General features: G+C 45.5%; 1 protein-coding gene across 6 annotated transcripts in view; it reads right to left on the bottom strand.

Annotated features, from left to right (window-relative positions):
* The window catches only part of ADAMTS6 (ADAM metallopeptidase with thrombospondin type 1 motif 6), a 380,566-nt gene that overhangs the window by 50,572 nt on the left and 317,116 nt on the right, over positions 1-12,878 (bottom strand). For 5 of the 6 annotated variants that reach the window (XM_006117000.4, XM_075932394.1, XM_075932395.1 and 2 more), the window contains one exon: positions 2,731-2,935. The exons of the other annotated variant lie outside the window; for it this stretch is intronic. In XM_006117000.4, coding sequence (XP_006117062.2) covers positions 2,731-2,935 — 205 coding nt within the window. The remainder of the gene's footprint in view (positions 1-2,730; positions 2,936-12,878) is intronic. 6 annotated transcript variants of the gene reach the window in all.

Below are 12,878 nucleotides of genomic sequence, written 5' to 3'. Positions count from 1 at the left end.
TCATTATATTAAAAAAATACGTACTAATTGAGAAATACCTCCAAACTATTCTAAGCAGGAACATATAAATAGAAATACGTTATTTGCTCAGAATCTTGTCAGAACACCCACCAAGATTTCTGATTTAACAGCACACTAAAACTATTTAAGGTGAGGAAACTTCTGTTCCAAGATATCCTACACAGACTGTACAGAGGTTTATAAATGGGAGCCATAAATCTCTCTAACATTAGTTGCTCACAGAGTTGGAACATCAGCAGTCCCAAAGGAGATGGTTTATTATGCAGAATGCAGGTGAAGCAGTCAAAGGTGCATAATAAATGCAATGTGTTTTAAGGTTCCACAACTTATCATGGGCATATTATTTATCTGTATTGTGATAATGCTTAAAAGCCCTCCTCAAAGGAGAGCAGTTATGCTAGGTATTGTAAATATACATATATACACAATGGAAAGATGGCTCCGTATTCCTAAGGGCTTACCAATGAACTATAAAGGCGTTTGTGTCTTTATCTCCTCATTTACTCCCTCCTCAAATCACCCTTCCTTCTTTTCTCCTCCACTAATCTCTTTCTTCCTACTCATCTTCTTTCTTCTCCAAACTATTCTTCTAAGCATTGGATTAGCATTTTAAGGGGTGGGTGGGCTTCTCTGTGCCTTCTCTCTCCAGAAAGTGAGTGAATAAGTAGGGATTGCTTCTAATCTGCCCTCCCCACACACACCTTTTCCTGGGGTGGCTTTGCCATTCCATTGCTAACAGCAGCTTGAATGACAGAGAATACACAAATACAGGAGAAAGGGGAGATAGTACACAAAGGATGACATTGGCAGTATGCCGCCTGGCATATTTTAAAAACTCATGCTACAAATCCGGGGGAGTTTAACATAGAGGAGATGTTGCTGTAAGGAGCTACTTTTTTTTTTTGACAAATATTAGGAATATAAACCAGACATCATCTTAGGAAAATACTCCAGGAAAAAGGGTAATTCTTTTAAGACTACATAAAACCAGAGATGGGTTAAGATCTGACCTCTGTGGCTGGCCCATTTCTGTATTGCCCAAATGAATGACAAACTTGGGACAAACAATGGAACCTTGAGAACCCAAGCAACAGCAGCAGCACAAAGGGTTAATGATGATCAGAAGTGTTAAAAAAACCTAATTAAAAAAATATTTTTCTATTCCTAGTTTTTTTTTAAAAAAAAATCACACATTTAATGGAAGATCCCACATGGAATAGAATGGAATGAATGTTTGCCCACTATAGCAAAGATGATAAAATCCTATGTTGGAAAAATGATAACTAAATATTTTTTAGGCTAGGCAGATTTGGTTGTTTTTTCCCCCATAAGGTAGTGGTGGTTTTCACAAGTGGACAAAAATGCTTTCAATGTTAGTATTAATAATTATCAGACATTAAATACATTTTACATCCCCAAACCCACCAGAATTCATTATAAGTTGAAATATAAACTACAGGGAGGAACAGCATCACTCTGAAATTCAGCCATCAATGGAAACAGCACATAACACCTTACATCAACAATTTATGACAGGAAGTTATGTGCATCATCTGCATGTGGTGTAGATCCAATGTCACTCTATACAACTTTATCATGGCCCCAGCATATGGAAAGATGTGCTGGCTGGCATGCTTCTGTGTGCTGACTATTTACAGATACTGAAACAGTCCCTTGGAACTGAAGGCAGCAGTTCCATAAACTTAAACAGCCTGAGGCTGTTCTAATAAAAGATGCTGTTTCCATCCTGGAAACTAAGAGTTGCAAAGGAGATACACTTTTGCCACCTTGCCTAACTAGTGCTAAGGTTTGAATTCAGCTCAGAAGTGGGGCAATGGAATCAATTCCTGCTCTTAGTTGTATGGATGCACATCCTTTGAATTCAATAGGATTGAGTCACCATAAATTGAGCTTTGATCTTGGCTCATACACTAACAGACGCTGCCATATTAATAAAAGATATACTAGCCTCTCCTAGGAATGCTGGAGATCTAAATCTTAGTTCCACATTTCACATCACCTTACTAAGGTAGTTATTTATGTATTTTTGCTGGGTTACTAGAGTAAAAATATGGCATTTTTTGTAGCTTTTGACAAAAGTGTACAGAAGCTTTTGGCAACTAAAATCTCCCTTCTCAATTTATGACTTTGCTGAACCAGGAAACTACTCCATTCCGACAAACTACAGGCTGAACCTCTCTAGTCCAGAACTCTCTGGTCCAGAAACATCCATCAACCAGAATTATTTTAGTTTTCCTGGGTGTGGCCAAGTTTCCCGTGGTCCCATAAAGACTGTTTACAGCCATCAGTCCTAGTTCTCAGTGTTCTGTGCTGTTATTTAGCTCTAATTTACCCCCTAAATGTCCTTTAACAGTCCAATAAGCAGTGGAAGTGTTGGTAATGATGCTAGACAATATTAATCTCCCGTGGTCCGGAAAATTCTCTGGTTTGAAACTGGTCAGGTCCTGACAATGCCGGACTAGAGAGGTTCAACGTGTATTGTGCAGCAGCATTGGTTTTAGCTTTTATTGGCTAAACAACTTGCCATATTGATTAAATGATGACAGTAGGGGAAAACTGAAGAACTTATTAATTTCCAGATGACAAGTAACAATAAAAATATTTTTGCATTCAGTGTGAGGAGCTCATGATTTGCCCGTTAACATTGCCAATGAATTAAAAATGCTAATCTGTGTGAAATATCCTTACTTCTGACCAGTCCAAAGCAACCCATTGTGGTGGACAAGACTGATTGTTACAGGGTTCTTTTTCTATAGGTCGGTGTGTTAAACAGTTAGTAATCTCCAGTGTTTCCTCCTCAGATGGTCCAATCTTTCTGATACAGAGAACTGTTCGTGTACGTATTCCTCCATCACAAGTCTTACTGCATTCTGACCAATCACCTATAAACCACCTGTAAGGAGAAAATCAGGAAATTTAAATAACCCATTTCACATACAGAATCATAGAATTGTAGGACTGGAAGGGACCTCATTAGGTCATCTACTCCAGTCTCCTGCACTCAAAACAAACCTAAGCAATAATGAGATTATTCCTGGACATGGGTGATCTTGCTTAGTGATCTATTTATGATCTGCATTTGGATGTGAGCTTGTTTATTAGCTTCACACATGTCTATGTCTATAGCTCTTTGCAGAGGTAGTGTGGGTTGTCTGAGAATTCTCATTCATGATCCTGTTACTGTACATATTTATCACAAATTTCTCACCTTTTGATATTTGATTATCTAAGTCAGCTATTTTGTGTAGCTTGGGGATATACTAATCTGTTGTTTCTCAATCACACTTACTGAAAAGATACTCGTCTTGTGCAGCAACAATTGTTCTTCGAGATGTGTGTCTTCATAGATGTTCGACTGTAGATGTATCTGCAATCTGGAGAACTTTGATATCACTGTCCATTGAGCCTGAACATGCACTTTCTCTCCTCATGCTACACTATGCGTCTAGCTAATGCACATGAGATAATCATCCTCAGTGCCTTCTTTACCAAAGTGTCATAGCGAGAACTCTGAAGTAAATGGAAGAAGGGTGGGTTCTGGTGCACCCATAGGGACGCACATCATGAAGAACCATATTTAATGCACACGATGAATAATTTCTCTTTCAAGTAGTGTTCCTATGGGTGCTCTACTGTAGGTCACTCCCAAACAGTGTATCTATTTGGACAGCTGGTGCTTTGGAGTCAGGTAAGTCAGAGGTGATAGTAATGGGGAGCCTAAGACAGCACTGGAGGCAGAGTCCCTGGTGATCGCATAATGTTCTGTGAAGGTGTGGACGGACACCTACATCGTTCTCTGAGATGGGGACATTGTTGAGGAAGATCACCTATAAGGAAATTGATCTTGTGGGATGTGTACAGATTAAGTCTGGAGGGATCACAAATTTGGTAGTACTGTCTGATGAAATTCAAGATCCACTTGGAGAGTCTTTGGCCTCATATCAAGCCCTTAAATCATTCCACAATAGAGAGAAATGGTGTAGAGTAGGTGTGGGCAATAATTTTTGATGGGAGGCCACTCCAAGATTTTGGAAAGTGGTTGAGGGTTGCACTCTTCCATGATATTAATGGAGAAGATGTGGGGTCTGGGTGCAAAAAGGAGCTTGGGGTGCAGGATGGCCTGTGAGGTCTGAGGAGGAGTTTGGGTGCATGAGAAAGTTGTAACCTGGGGCATAGAATTGCAGTGCAGGGGTTTGGACTATGACTTATGGGAGGAGGGGGTTATAACCCGGGGCAGCGGACTGGGATGCAGGAGGGGGTGCAGGGGCTTGGGTTTTGACCTAGGGCTGGGGACTGCTGTGCAGGGGTTTGGGTTGTGACCTTGGGCAGGGGATTGGGATGCCAGACTTGGGTGGGGGTGTTGACTCGGGGGAGGAGGGGAGAAGGGGAGAAGGTTTGACTTATGTGGAGTTGGGGGGAAGAGGGTTGGGTGCCAGAAGCAGGCTCTGGTGGTGGGACAGCACTTTCAGCTTCTTGAGGGATGGGAGCTGGCACCCAGGAAGGTACGGCTAGGGAAGCTGGTGGTGACCTAGCAGGAGGCTGGTGGTGGCTGAGGTTTGGAGTCCCGCCCATCCTGCGGGCAGCCATCATCAGCCTCTGGAGGCAGGCTCTGGCTGGGAGACTTACCTGTGTGACTCCCAGCCAGCAGCCCAGCACATTTCTCAGGCAGCCTCCCTGCTTGCCATGTTCCCACACAGGCTGCAGGGGCCATATGCATGTGTGAATAAGAGCCTGAGGGGAGAAGGGAATAGTGCTTTGCATGCTGCCTGTTCTTCAAACAGGAAGCTCCCATTGGCCAGTTTCTGGCCAATGGGATTATGCTGGGGGGGGGGAGCAGCACATGAATACTCTCCACCTGGCTCATAGCTGAGAAACACAAATGGCCCAGCAGCCGCTTTTCTGAGCGGTTTGCGGGGGCCAGGGCAAGTACGGAGTCTGCCTAAGGCTCCCTGCTGTGTCCGTGGGCTGGATCCGGTGGTTTGGGGGGCCAGATCTGGCCTGCACACCCTATTATGCCCAGCCCTGGTCTAGGGACTTCCTGAAGGCCCCTGTCTTGAGGAGGTAGAAGTGCAAGTGGCTCTCCTAACACCTAGAATATGCACTATGACTTCTCTACTGTCTCAGTGAAACTTGGCAGGAAAGTGAATAGACTGATTCACTTTAGGGATGAAACTTGGATGCAGCCTATTTGTAACCTTAATAGGAAAGAATACTGTACTGAGGATGTGTCAGCAGAGCTGCTATTTCCTTTATCCCCATTCTTCTAGCAGAGGTAATTGGAATCAGAAAGACTGTTTTCATCAATAGGTATGCTAGTGAACAGTGCCCATAGTTCCAAAGGAAGGCCTAGTCAGCCCTTTCAACAAGAGGCTGGAGGTCTCACAAGGGTGTAGGACGTTGAGGCAAAGGGAAGAGATTTGTTATTCCCTTAGGGTATGTCTACACTAGCCCCCTAGTTTGAACTAGGCATTCGAAGTTGCAAATCAAGCCCGGGATTTAAATATCCCATGCTTGATTTGCATCTTCCCGGCCAGTCGCCATTTTTGAAATTTACAAGTTTAGACTAACTGCCCTCGTCTACACGTGACTGGGACCCGGTATTTCGAATTAAAGTCCTAAATCGAACTACCTGTTATTCCACCTGCAAGGAGGTACACGCACACATACATAAACAATGGAGACTGTTTGACTCATGTCATAGCACAGGATCTTTCCAGCAAACTGGAACAAGCTATAAAAGGGGAAAGGTAGGCACCAATACCGGACTCCTGGCAACCCTAGGGCCACCAAAGAAAATGTAATTTGTCGGAAAGTCGTAGTTATTTATTATTATAGATTATGTTTTAGGTATATTTTATAATATTACAATAATGTGATGGGTAAAATGGTTATTTGCTCATATTAAATAATTTTAAATTAATTTTACATAATTTGAAATTTAAATATAAACTTAAGGTACTTCTAAATTTTGTATATGATACATAACTTGTTTTGTTGAAATAAAAACAAGTTTAGACCATGGTTAATCTAACAGAACAGGCTTCTGTGAAAATTTCAGATACTTTGTAAGTTTGAGATTTTGCATAAAGATAAAATTATTCATGCAATTGCAAAAAATTGACTTTTATTGTTATACATTTTGTGATTTTATTTGCGAATAAATAAATAAAAAACAAAATATTAACAAAATATCCTCCTCCTCTCCCCCAGAGCCAGGCACTCCCATACCCCCATTCTAACCCAATCCTCCTCTGCTACCCCAGAGCCAGCCCCCCGCACCTAATGCCTCTCTCCTCCCCAAGTGTCAGCCCCCTCCAACCTAATGCCTTACCCCCTCCCCCAGTGCCAGGCACTCCCAGCCCCCCAACCTAATGCCTCCCTCCTTCCCCAGAGCCAGGCTCTCCCAGCCCCACCCAAACTAATGGCTCCCTCCTCCCCCAGAGCCAGCCCCCCCCCAACCTAATGTCTCCCCTTCCCCCAGAGCCAGGCTTTCCCTGCCCCCTCAACCTAAAACCTGGGTACTGGAGTCAATGTTGCCGCCTGAGGTGCTGGGGCGGCGTGAGCACAGCGGCTGGCTGTGAGTACCTGCTGAAGCGCCCAGCGCAGAGTGCCCAGCCGGCTGTGAGCATGCGTGCAGAGCAGCCCAGCTGGCCATGAGCCCCTGCTGGCGAGCCTGCTGGCCGTGAGTGCATGTGCAGAACAGCCCAGCTGGCCATGAGCAGGCACTCGGCCACATGCTCCAAGCGGCCAGTGGGCCACACTTCATTCATTTATAAAAATGTTCTGGTGGGCTGCAATATATTTCGATCAGGCCGCATGCGGCCCTCCAAATGCCAGTTTGGCAGGCCTGACTTACAGAATGACAAAACCTGCTGCTGACTGCATTGCTGTGAACACTGTTTGAGGGAGGAGGGGGCAGTTGTCTTTTAAGTCACTTTATTACTGATGATTTGTTGATGATTTAGATGGAAATTGTTCTCAATCAGTTGCTGTGCTTTGGAAGGTATCTTTGTAACCATTTTACTTTGAAGCTTTGTAATGGTTTCTTTGTAACTTTCAGCCACCTTGCCTTTTAAATTATGCAACTTGCAACTTTGTAATTTTTGTAACTTTCAGCCACTTTGCTTGTAATTTGCTCTAAGCTGCATTCCACCCTGTGATAAGAATGTTTGTGTGAATGGAGACTAGAACATGTTTGGGGTGAGGGAAACAGCAAGGCTAAACACATGGAGCCAGGAGGTGTCTAATTAAAGCAATCATGGAGACATCTCCGCTCTAAGCAAACAAAGGACCCAGATTGAGGGAGTTTGGGGTGTCGTCCTCAGTGACAAACATGGAGGAAGGACCCTGAGAGAGAACACGTGGCAGAACCTCTTTTTATCATCAGCTTGACAGCTGGGATCCATGACTGCCGGTAGCCACTCTGGACATAATATGCCTTGGTTGCTCTGCAAACATTTGCCTGTGTAAGTGTGTGAGTGCCTGAGGGTATGAAAGAATGTGTGTGTAAAAGAATGAATGAATGTATGTGTGTGTTTGTGTGTGAGATAGCTTGTTCCCTATGGCTGTGTCTACACTGGCAAGTTATTCTGGAAAATCAGCCGCTTTTCTGGAAAAACTTGCCAGCTGTCTACACTGGCCGCTTGAATTTCCACAAAAGCACTGACGATCTAATGTAAAATCTTTTCCGTTAAAAGCATTTCCGGAAAATCATGCCAGTGTAGACGTAGCCCACGAGTTTAACTGTATAGTGGCATTCAATGACAGCTCAATCCCCTTTAGTTTAACCCTACAGTGGATTATTAATTCCTCATTTAATAAATCCATATGAGTGTAACCCTGGGGTGGTCTCCAGTGAAATTTGGGGTAAAAGTAACCTCTCTGGTTACTATTGGTCGGTTCATGTGTGGCTGGCAAAAGCATTCAAGTAACTTAACTGGGTGTGTCCCTGCTTGTGGCTGTGTGGGTGCAGGACCTGGAGAGATTTGCAGTTGTTACAGCATCACAGTGTAAGAAGGAGCTTAGATTGGTAAGAAAGAGGTCTCGGCAGTACTCAAGTTCTTTATCCCCTGAGAACCCACCACAGAGCAATCAGAATTAAATGAGCTCCATCCTTCTTTATTTTCAGCAGAAAATGAAACAGGCAAAAGGTATAAAGAAGGTCTTGTCCCACAGGAGGAGGAAAGCATCGCCCAGAGAATGCTATCCAAACCTCACCATGGAACAGTACTGTGGGCACTTCTGGTAAGTAGTGAAAAGACTTGTGACCGATGTGTCCCACTGTGAGAATAATTCGTGAAGTACTGACAAGTGCATCTCTGACTCATGGTTGTGTAGGAATGTGCAATAGAGTTTGTCCACTATCATTTTTTACGTATCCAGAAGGTAAGCTGACAACAAGATAACGTTATGAGAGATGCATGATTTCTATTGTTTCACTGTCTCCATGAAAAGAAAGGGTGATCTGGTTGCTCCCTTATGGTTGATATAATACATACACACTGTGTTGTCCGTTAGGATCTTTATATCTGTTACCAGAGGGAGGAAATGGACACAGAAACCATTCTCAACTCAAGGAGACTAATATGCAGCAGTATCTCCGCAGGTGACCATTTACCTAGTACTATGAAGCAATTTAAATGCACACGCTATGAGGGATATTATTTTGGTGGACAGTTTTGTTTTGAACCTCAACTCAGCAGCTTTCCTGTAGAAGTCATCCAGCCACCTTCCATATTGTCAGGTGCAACAACACTGGGTCTGAGTGCAGGATTTAGCTGTTTTTCTGAGACACCAGGACTAGCAAAACTGGTAAGATGATTAATAGATTTGCTTCATTCAAACACCAGAGTAACCTAGCCCATGCAAAGGCTATCATTATGATGTGACCCGTATTTTGTCTCAACTTCATCAAAACCCTGGCCATCATGAGTATTGGTGGGAAGGCATATTCGTCCTGGAGACCATGGAATAAGAAAAGCATCTGTCAGGGAGCCAGGACTTGAGCTCCCCGTGGAGCAAAATATACTCGTGGAACATCACAAACAGGTCCACGTTGGAATCTGTTCCCTGTGATGATGCTGTAGAGGACAGAGCCCCTGAGACACCACTTTTGATTTTCTGAGAAATACCTGCTAAGATGTGTGGGGGTGGTACCACTGTGATGTGAACAGAGCAAATGATGCATGTATTCTTGATGGAGGGGGAAGGATCTTGCTCTCCTCTTATCTGTTAGCATGGTGTTGTCCATCAATATCTGGATCGTTAAGCCTCAAGGAAAGGGCAGAAAAGCCTTGAACTCTAGTCAGTAGTTCTGAGCTGTAGGATATTTATGTAAGGGATGGCTTCCTGAGGGGTTGGATTTTCCGTTGGTTGAAATATGCTCCCATTTCAGACTAAAGGCATCTGGTAGTAAAGTGCTGGCAGGCAGAAGCATGCAAAAAGAAATCCTATGGCACATTTGTAATATCTGTCCACCAATTTAATTATAGCAGTTCTAAAGAGATCCATGCTGTGACTTTTGGGTAGACATATTGATCTCAATCATCCCTGAAGAGGACAAAGATCTAGGATACTCTGTGACATAAATGCATGCTGTGATATGCCCCATAAATTTAAGTACCGTATATACTCGAGTATAAGTCGACCCGAATATAAGCCGAGGCACCTAATTTTACCCCAAAAAACTGGGAAAAAGTATTGACTCAAGTATAAGCCTAGGGTAGGAAATGAGGCAGCTACTGGTAAATGTAAAAAATGAAGATAGATACCGGGTCTAGCTTCGGAAGTCGGGGCGAAAGCTGCTCCGGTGCCCCTGGTCTGCTGGAGACCGTCTCCAGCAGACCAGGGGCACCGGGCGGGTTCCCGTGCTTCTGAGGCTTTGCCAGAGCAAAGCCTCAGAGGCGCAGGACCCCCCACGGCTGCGGCTTCAGTCCGGGAGCCTGTGGTCTGCTGGGGACGGTCCCCAGCAGACCACAGGCACCCAGATTGAAGCGGCAGCAGCGGCGGTTCCCCGCGCCTCTGAGGCTTTGCTCTGGCAAAGCCTCAGAAGCGCGGGAACCCGCCCGGTGCCCCTGGTCTGCTGGAGACGGTCTCCAGCAGACCAGGGGCACCGGAGCAGCTTTCGCCCCGACTTCCGGGGCTAGACCCGGCTAGACCCGGCCAGCGGCAGAGACGCGCTGAGCCCGCCCGCCTCAGTTCTCGAGATGCTGACTCGAGTATAAGCCGAGTGGGGGCATTTTTCAGCACAAAAACTGTGCTGAAAAACTCGGCTTATACTCGAGTATATACGGTATGTCATCACCCATGTCCTGGAGTTTGCTTGGAGCTAGGAGGAGATCTGTCATTGTCTGAAACCTCCTCTGAGGAACATCCTCTCACGGTTTTGTAGTCTAATACCGCCCAGATGAATTCTATATTTTGAGCTGAGGTCAGTATAGACCCGCGTAAAAAGAGTCTGTCACTTGTGGAAATTTTCCCCTTTATCGACCTGTTGTCCATGAAGGGTTTTCCCTGTCTCCTAAGATGGGTTGTTGTCATATACAGGACCTTCATGAAAATCCACAAAGCTATGGAGAGGCCAAGGCTGAATTAACTATGTAGTGGTAATGAGATGTGCTCACCAAGAATCTCATCTCCTTTCTCTGCTCTGGATATATCAAGATATGAAAATATGCATCTTGCAAATCAAACCCACAGATGAGTTCATAGAATCCAAGGGAAGAGTTATAGTGGTTTTGGTAACCATGCAGAAATTGAAATGACAGCTAAATGTGTTGAAATGTCAAAGATGGATGGGCCTCCAACTGGCCTTTCCTTCTTTGGGATTTAGAAGTAGTGGGAATAAATAAAAACGCTTGTCCCAAACACACACTTTCTCCATTGCTCCCAGTGGTAGAAGGGAGACTATCTTTTCCTTCAACAGTCTCTTGTAAGAAGGTTCCCTGAAGAGGGGACACAGAAGATGAAGAGAAGATTTAATCTTGAAACTGAAAGTAATACCATGCTTATTACCTCAAAACCCCACCAGTCTGAAATTATCCCAGCCAAGGCTTCTAGGAAGAAAGAAAGCCAGTTGCCGGATGGAATGACAAAATATAAAGGATCTGACAGTAGTCTAGTCAGTATCTCAACATTGGTATCAAATTTGTTGCCTAGCTGGTGCTCTGGATAGTGAGGCAGTCAAGGAGGCCAAGTGTAATCTGTGATTAAATCTCTGCTTCCTTCTCAGAGACTCTGAACACTTTTGCTGCAGATAATATTATATCCGAGGTCTTTGAGTATAAAAAGGTTGCTCTCGTGTATGGGGTTGAAAAATAGATAAATTAGGTTAGGTCCATCAACACTTATTAACCAGGGAAGGTAGGAATGGTGTCCCTAGCTCAGGGGTCGGCAACCTATGGCTCACTAGGAAGCCAGATGTGGCTCTTCTGGAGCCCCAACTCAGCCCCTCTAGCCCCCCACAAAATTGGAACATCAGCAGAGGGAGAAAGCCCTGAGCCTTCCTGCTGGATCTGGCATGCAGGAAACAAGCGGAGCCAAAAATGGCTCCATTCGTACTGCTCTTTTCCTTCTCCTGGTGGACACTTCTGGGAGGCTTCCCCTGTGAATCCTTCCTTCCTGTGAAAGGGAGTAGCCGGAGGCCAAGTTACATGGTGCTTGCGACGCGCCATGAAAACAAGTACCCCCAGCCCCCCATGCCCAGCCCCTGCACCTCCACCCCCTCACTCACCCTCCCCAGACAGACACCCTGCCCTCTCCTGCCCCCGGACCAGACAGCCTGCTCTCAGTCCGTTTCTGCTCCCTTCCCCCTTGTCAGACAGTCTTCCCCCAGCCCACTCCTGCCCCCTGTTCCCTGTCCAGACAAGCCTGCCCCCAGTCTGCTCCTGCTCCCTACCCCCAGCCTGCTCCTGCTCCCTGGCCAGACACGCTGCCCTCAGCCCACTCCTAAACCCTCCCCCTGGACAGATAGCCTGCCCTCAGCCTGCTCCTGTAAACCGTCCCCAGCCTGCTCCTGCCCCCTGGCCAAACACACTACCCCCAGCCTGCTCCTGTACCCTACCCCATCCCATTCATTGGCAGCCCTAGCCCACACACTTAATCCCTCATATCTGGCCCCACTCCAAAGCTTAGGGTGGCCCACAAAATCCACTGACCCTGGAACCCCAGAAGAGTACATCTGGCCTTGAACCTCAGTCCTCACAGCCCCTGTCCCCACCATGGGGCTGGTGCACCAAGGGAGTGAGGTGTTTCAGTTGAAGGCCACATCAGTGAAGGTTGGTTTTTTTTGGAAGGTTGGGTTTTTTTTGGGCTTCTTACTTGTGGGGTCCCTGACCCAAAAAAGGTTCCCCTCTCCTGCCATAAATAAAGATAATGCTGAAGCCTTTTGTGCTGGATATAATATTTTACATGATTTAAAAATGAAGCCTGTCCAAAAAGCTCCCAATTGGACTCATCCCCCATCTGGCTGCAGCATCATAACACTCCTGAACCCTGCCCAGCCGATCCCTGAGCCCATCATACACCTGAACCCCCTGCCCTGAGTCCCTCATACCCTCACATCCCCAAACTCCTGCACCCCACATTCCCAGGCTTCTGCACCCCCTCATCTCTAGGATCCTGCCATAATACTTCTGCACCCCCCCACCACCCAACCTTGTGCCTCCCCTCATACACCTCAACCCTGACTCCTGCACCTCCACATCTCCAGCCCCCTGCCATAAGACTGACAGAAGACAGCCTGTATGTGTGCATTAAGCTGGATTTGACCAATTATGATGTAAACTTCAAAGAAATTTGCTAAAAGATGCTGCAGCAGAAGTCCCATTAAATAAAGT

Source organism: Pelodiscus sinensis, chromosome 6 (genome assembly GCF_049634645.1).
Source record: "Pelodiscus sinensis isolate JC-2024 chromosome 6, ASM4963464v1, whole genome shotgun sequence".
NCBI classification, from domain to species: Eukaryota; Metazoa; Chordata; order Testudines; family Trionychidae; genus Pelodiscus; species Pelodiscus sinensis.
The sequence above is the reverse complement of the archived record's forward strand: the minus strand, read 5'-3'. Positions and strand labels throughout refer to the sequence as shown.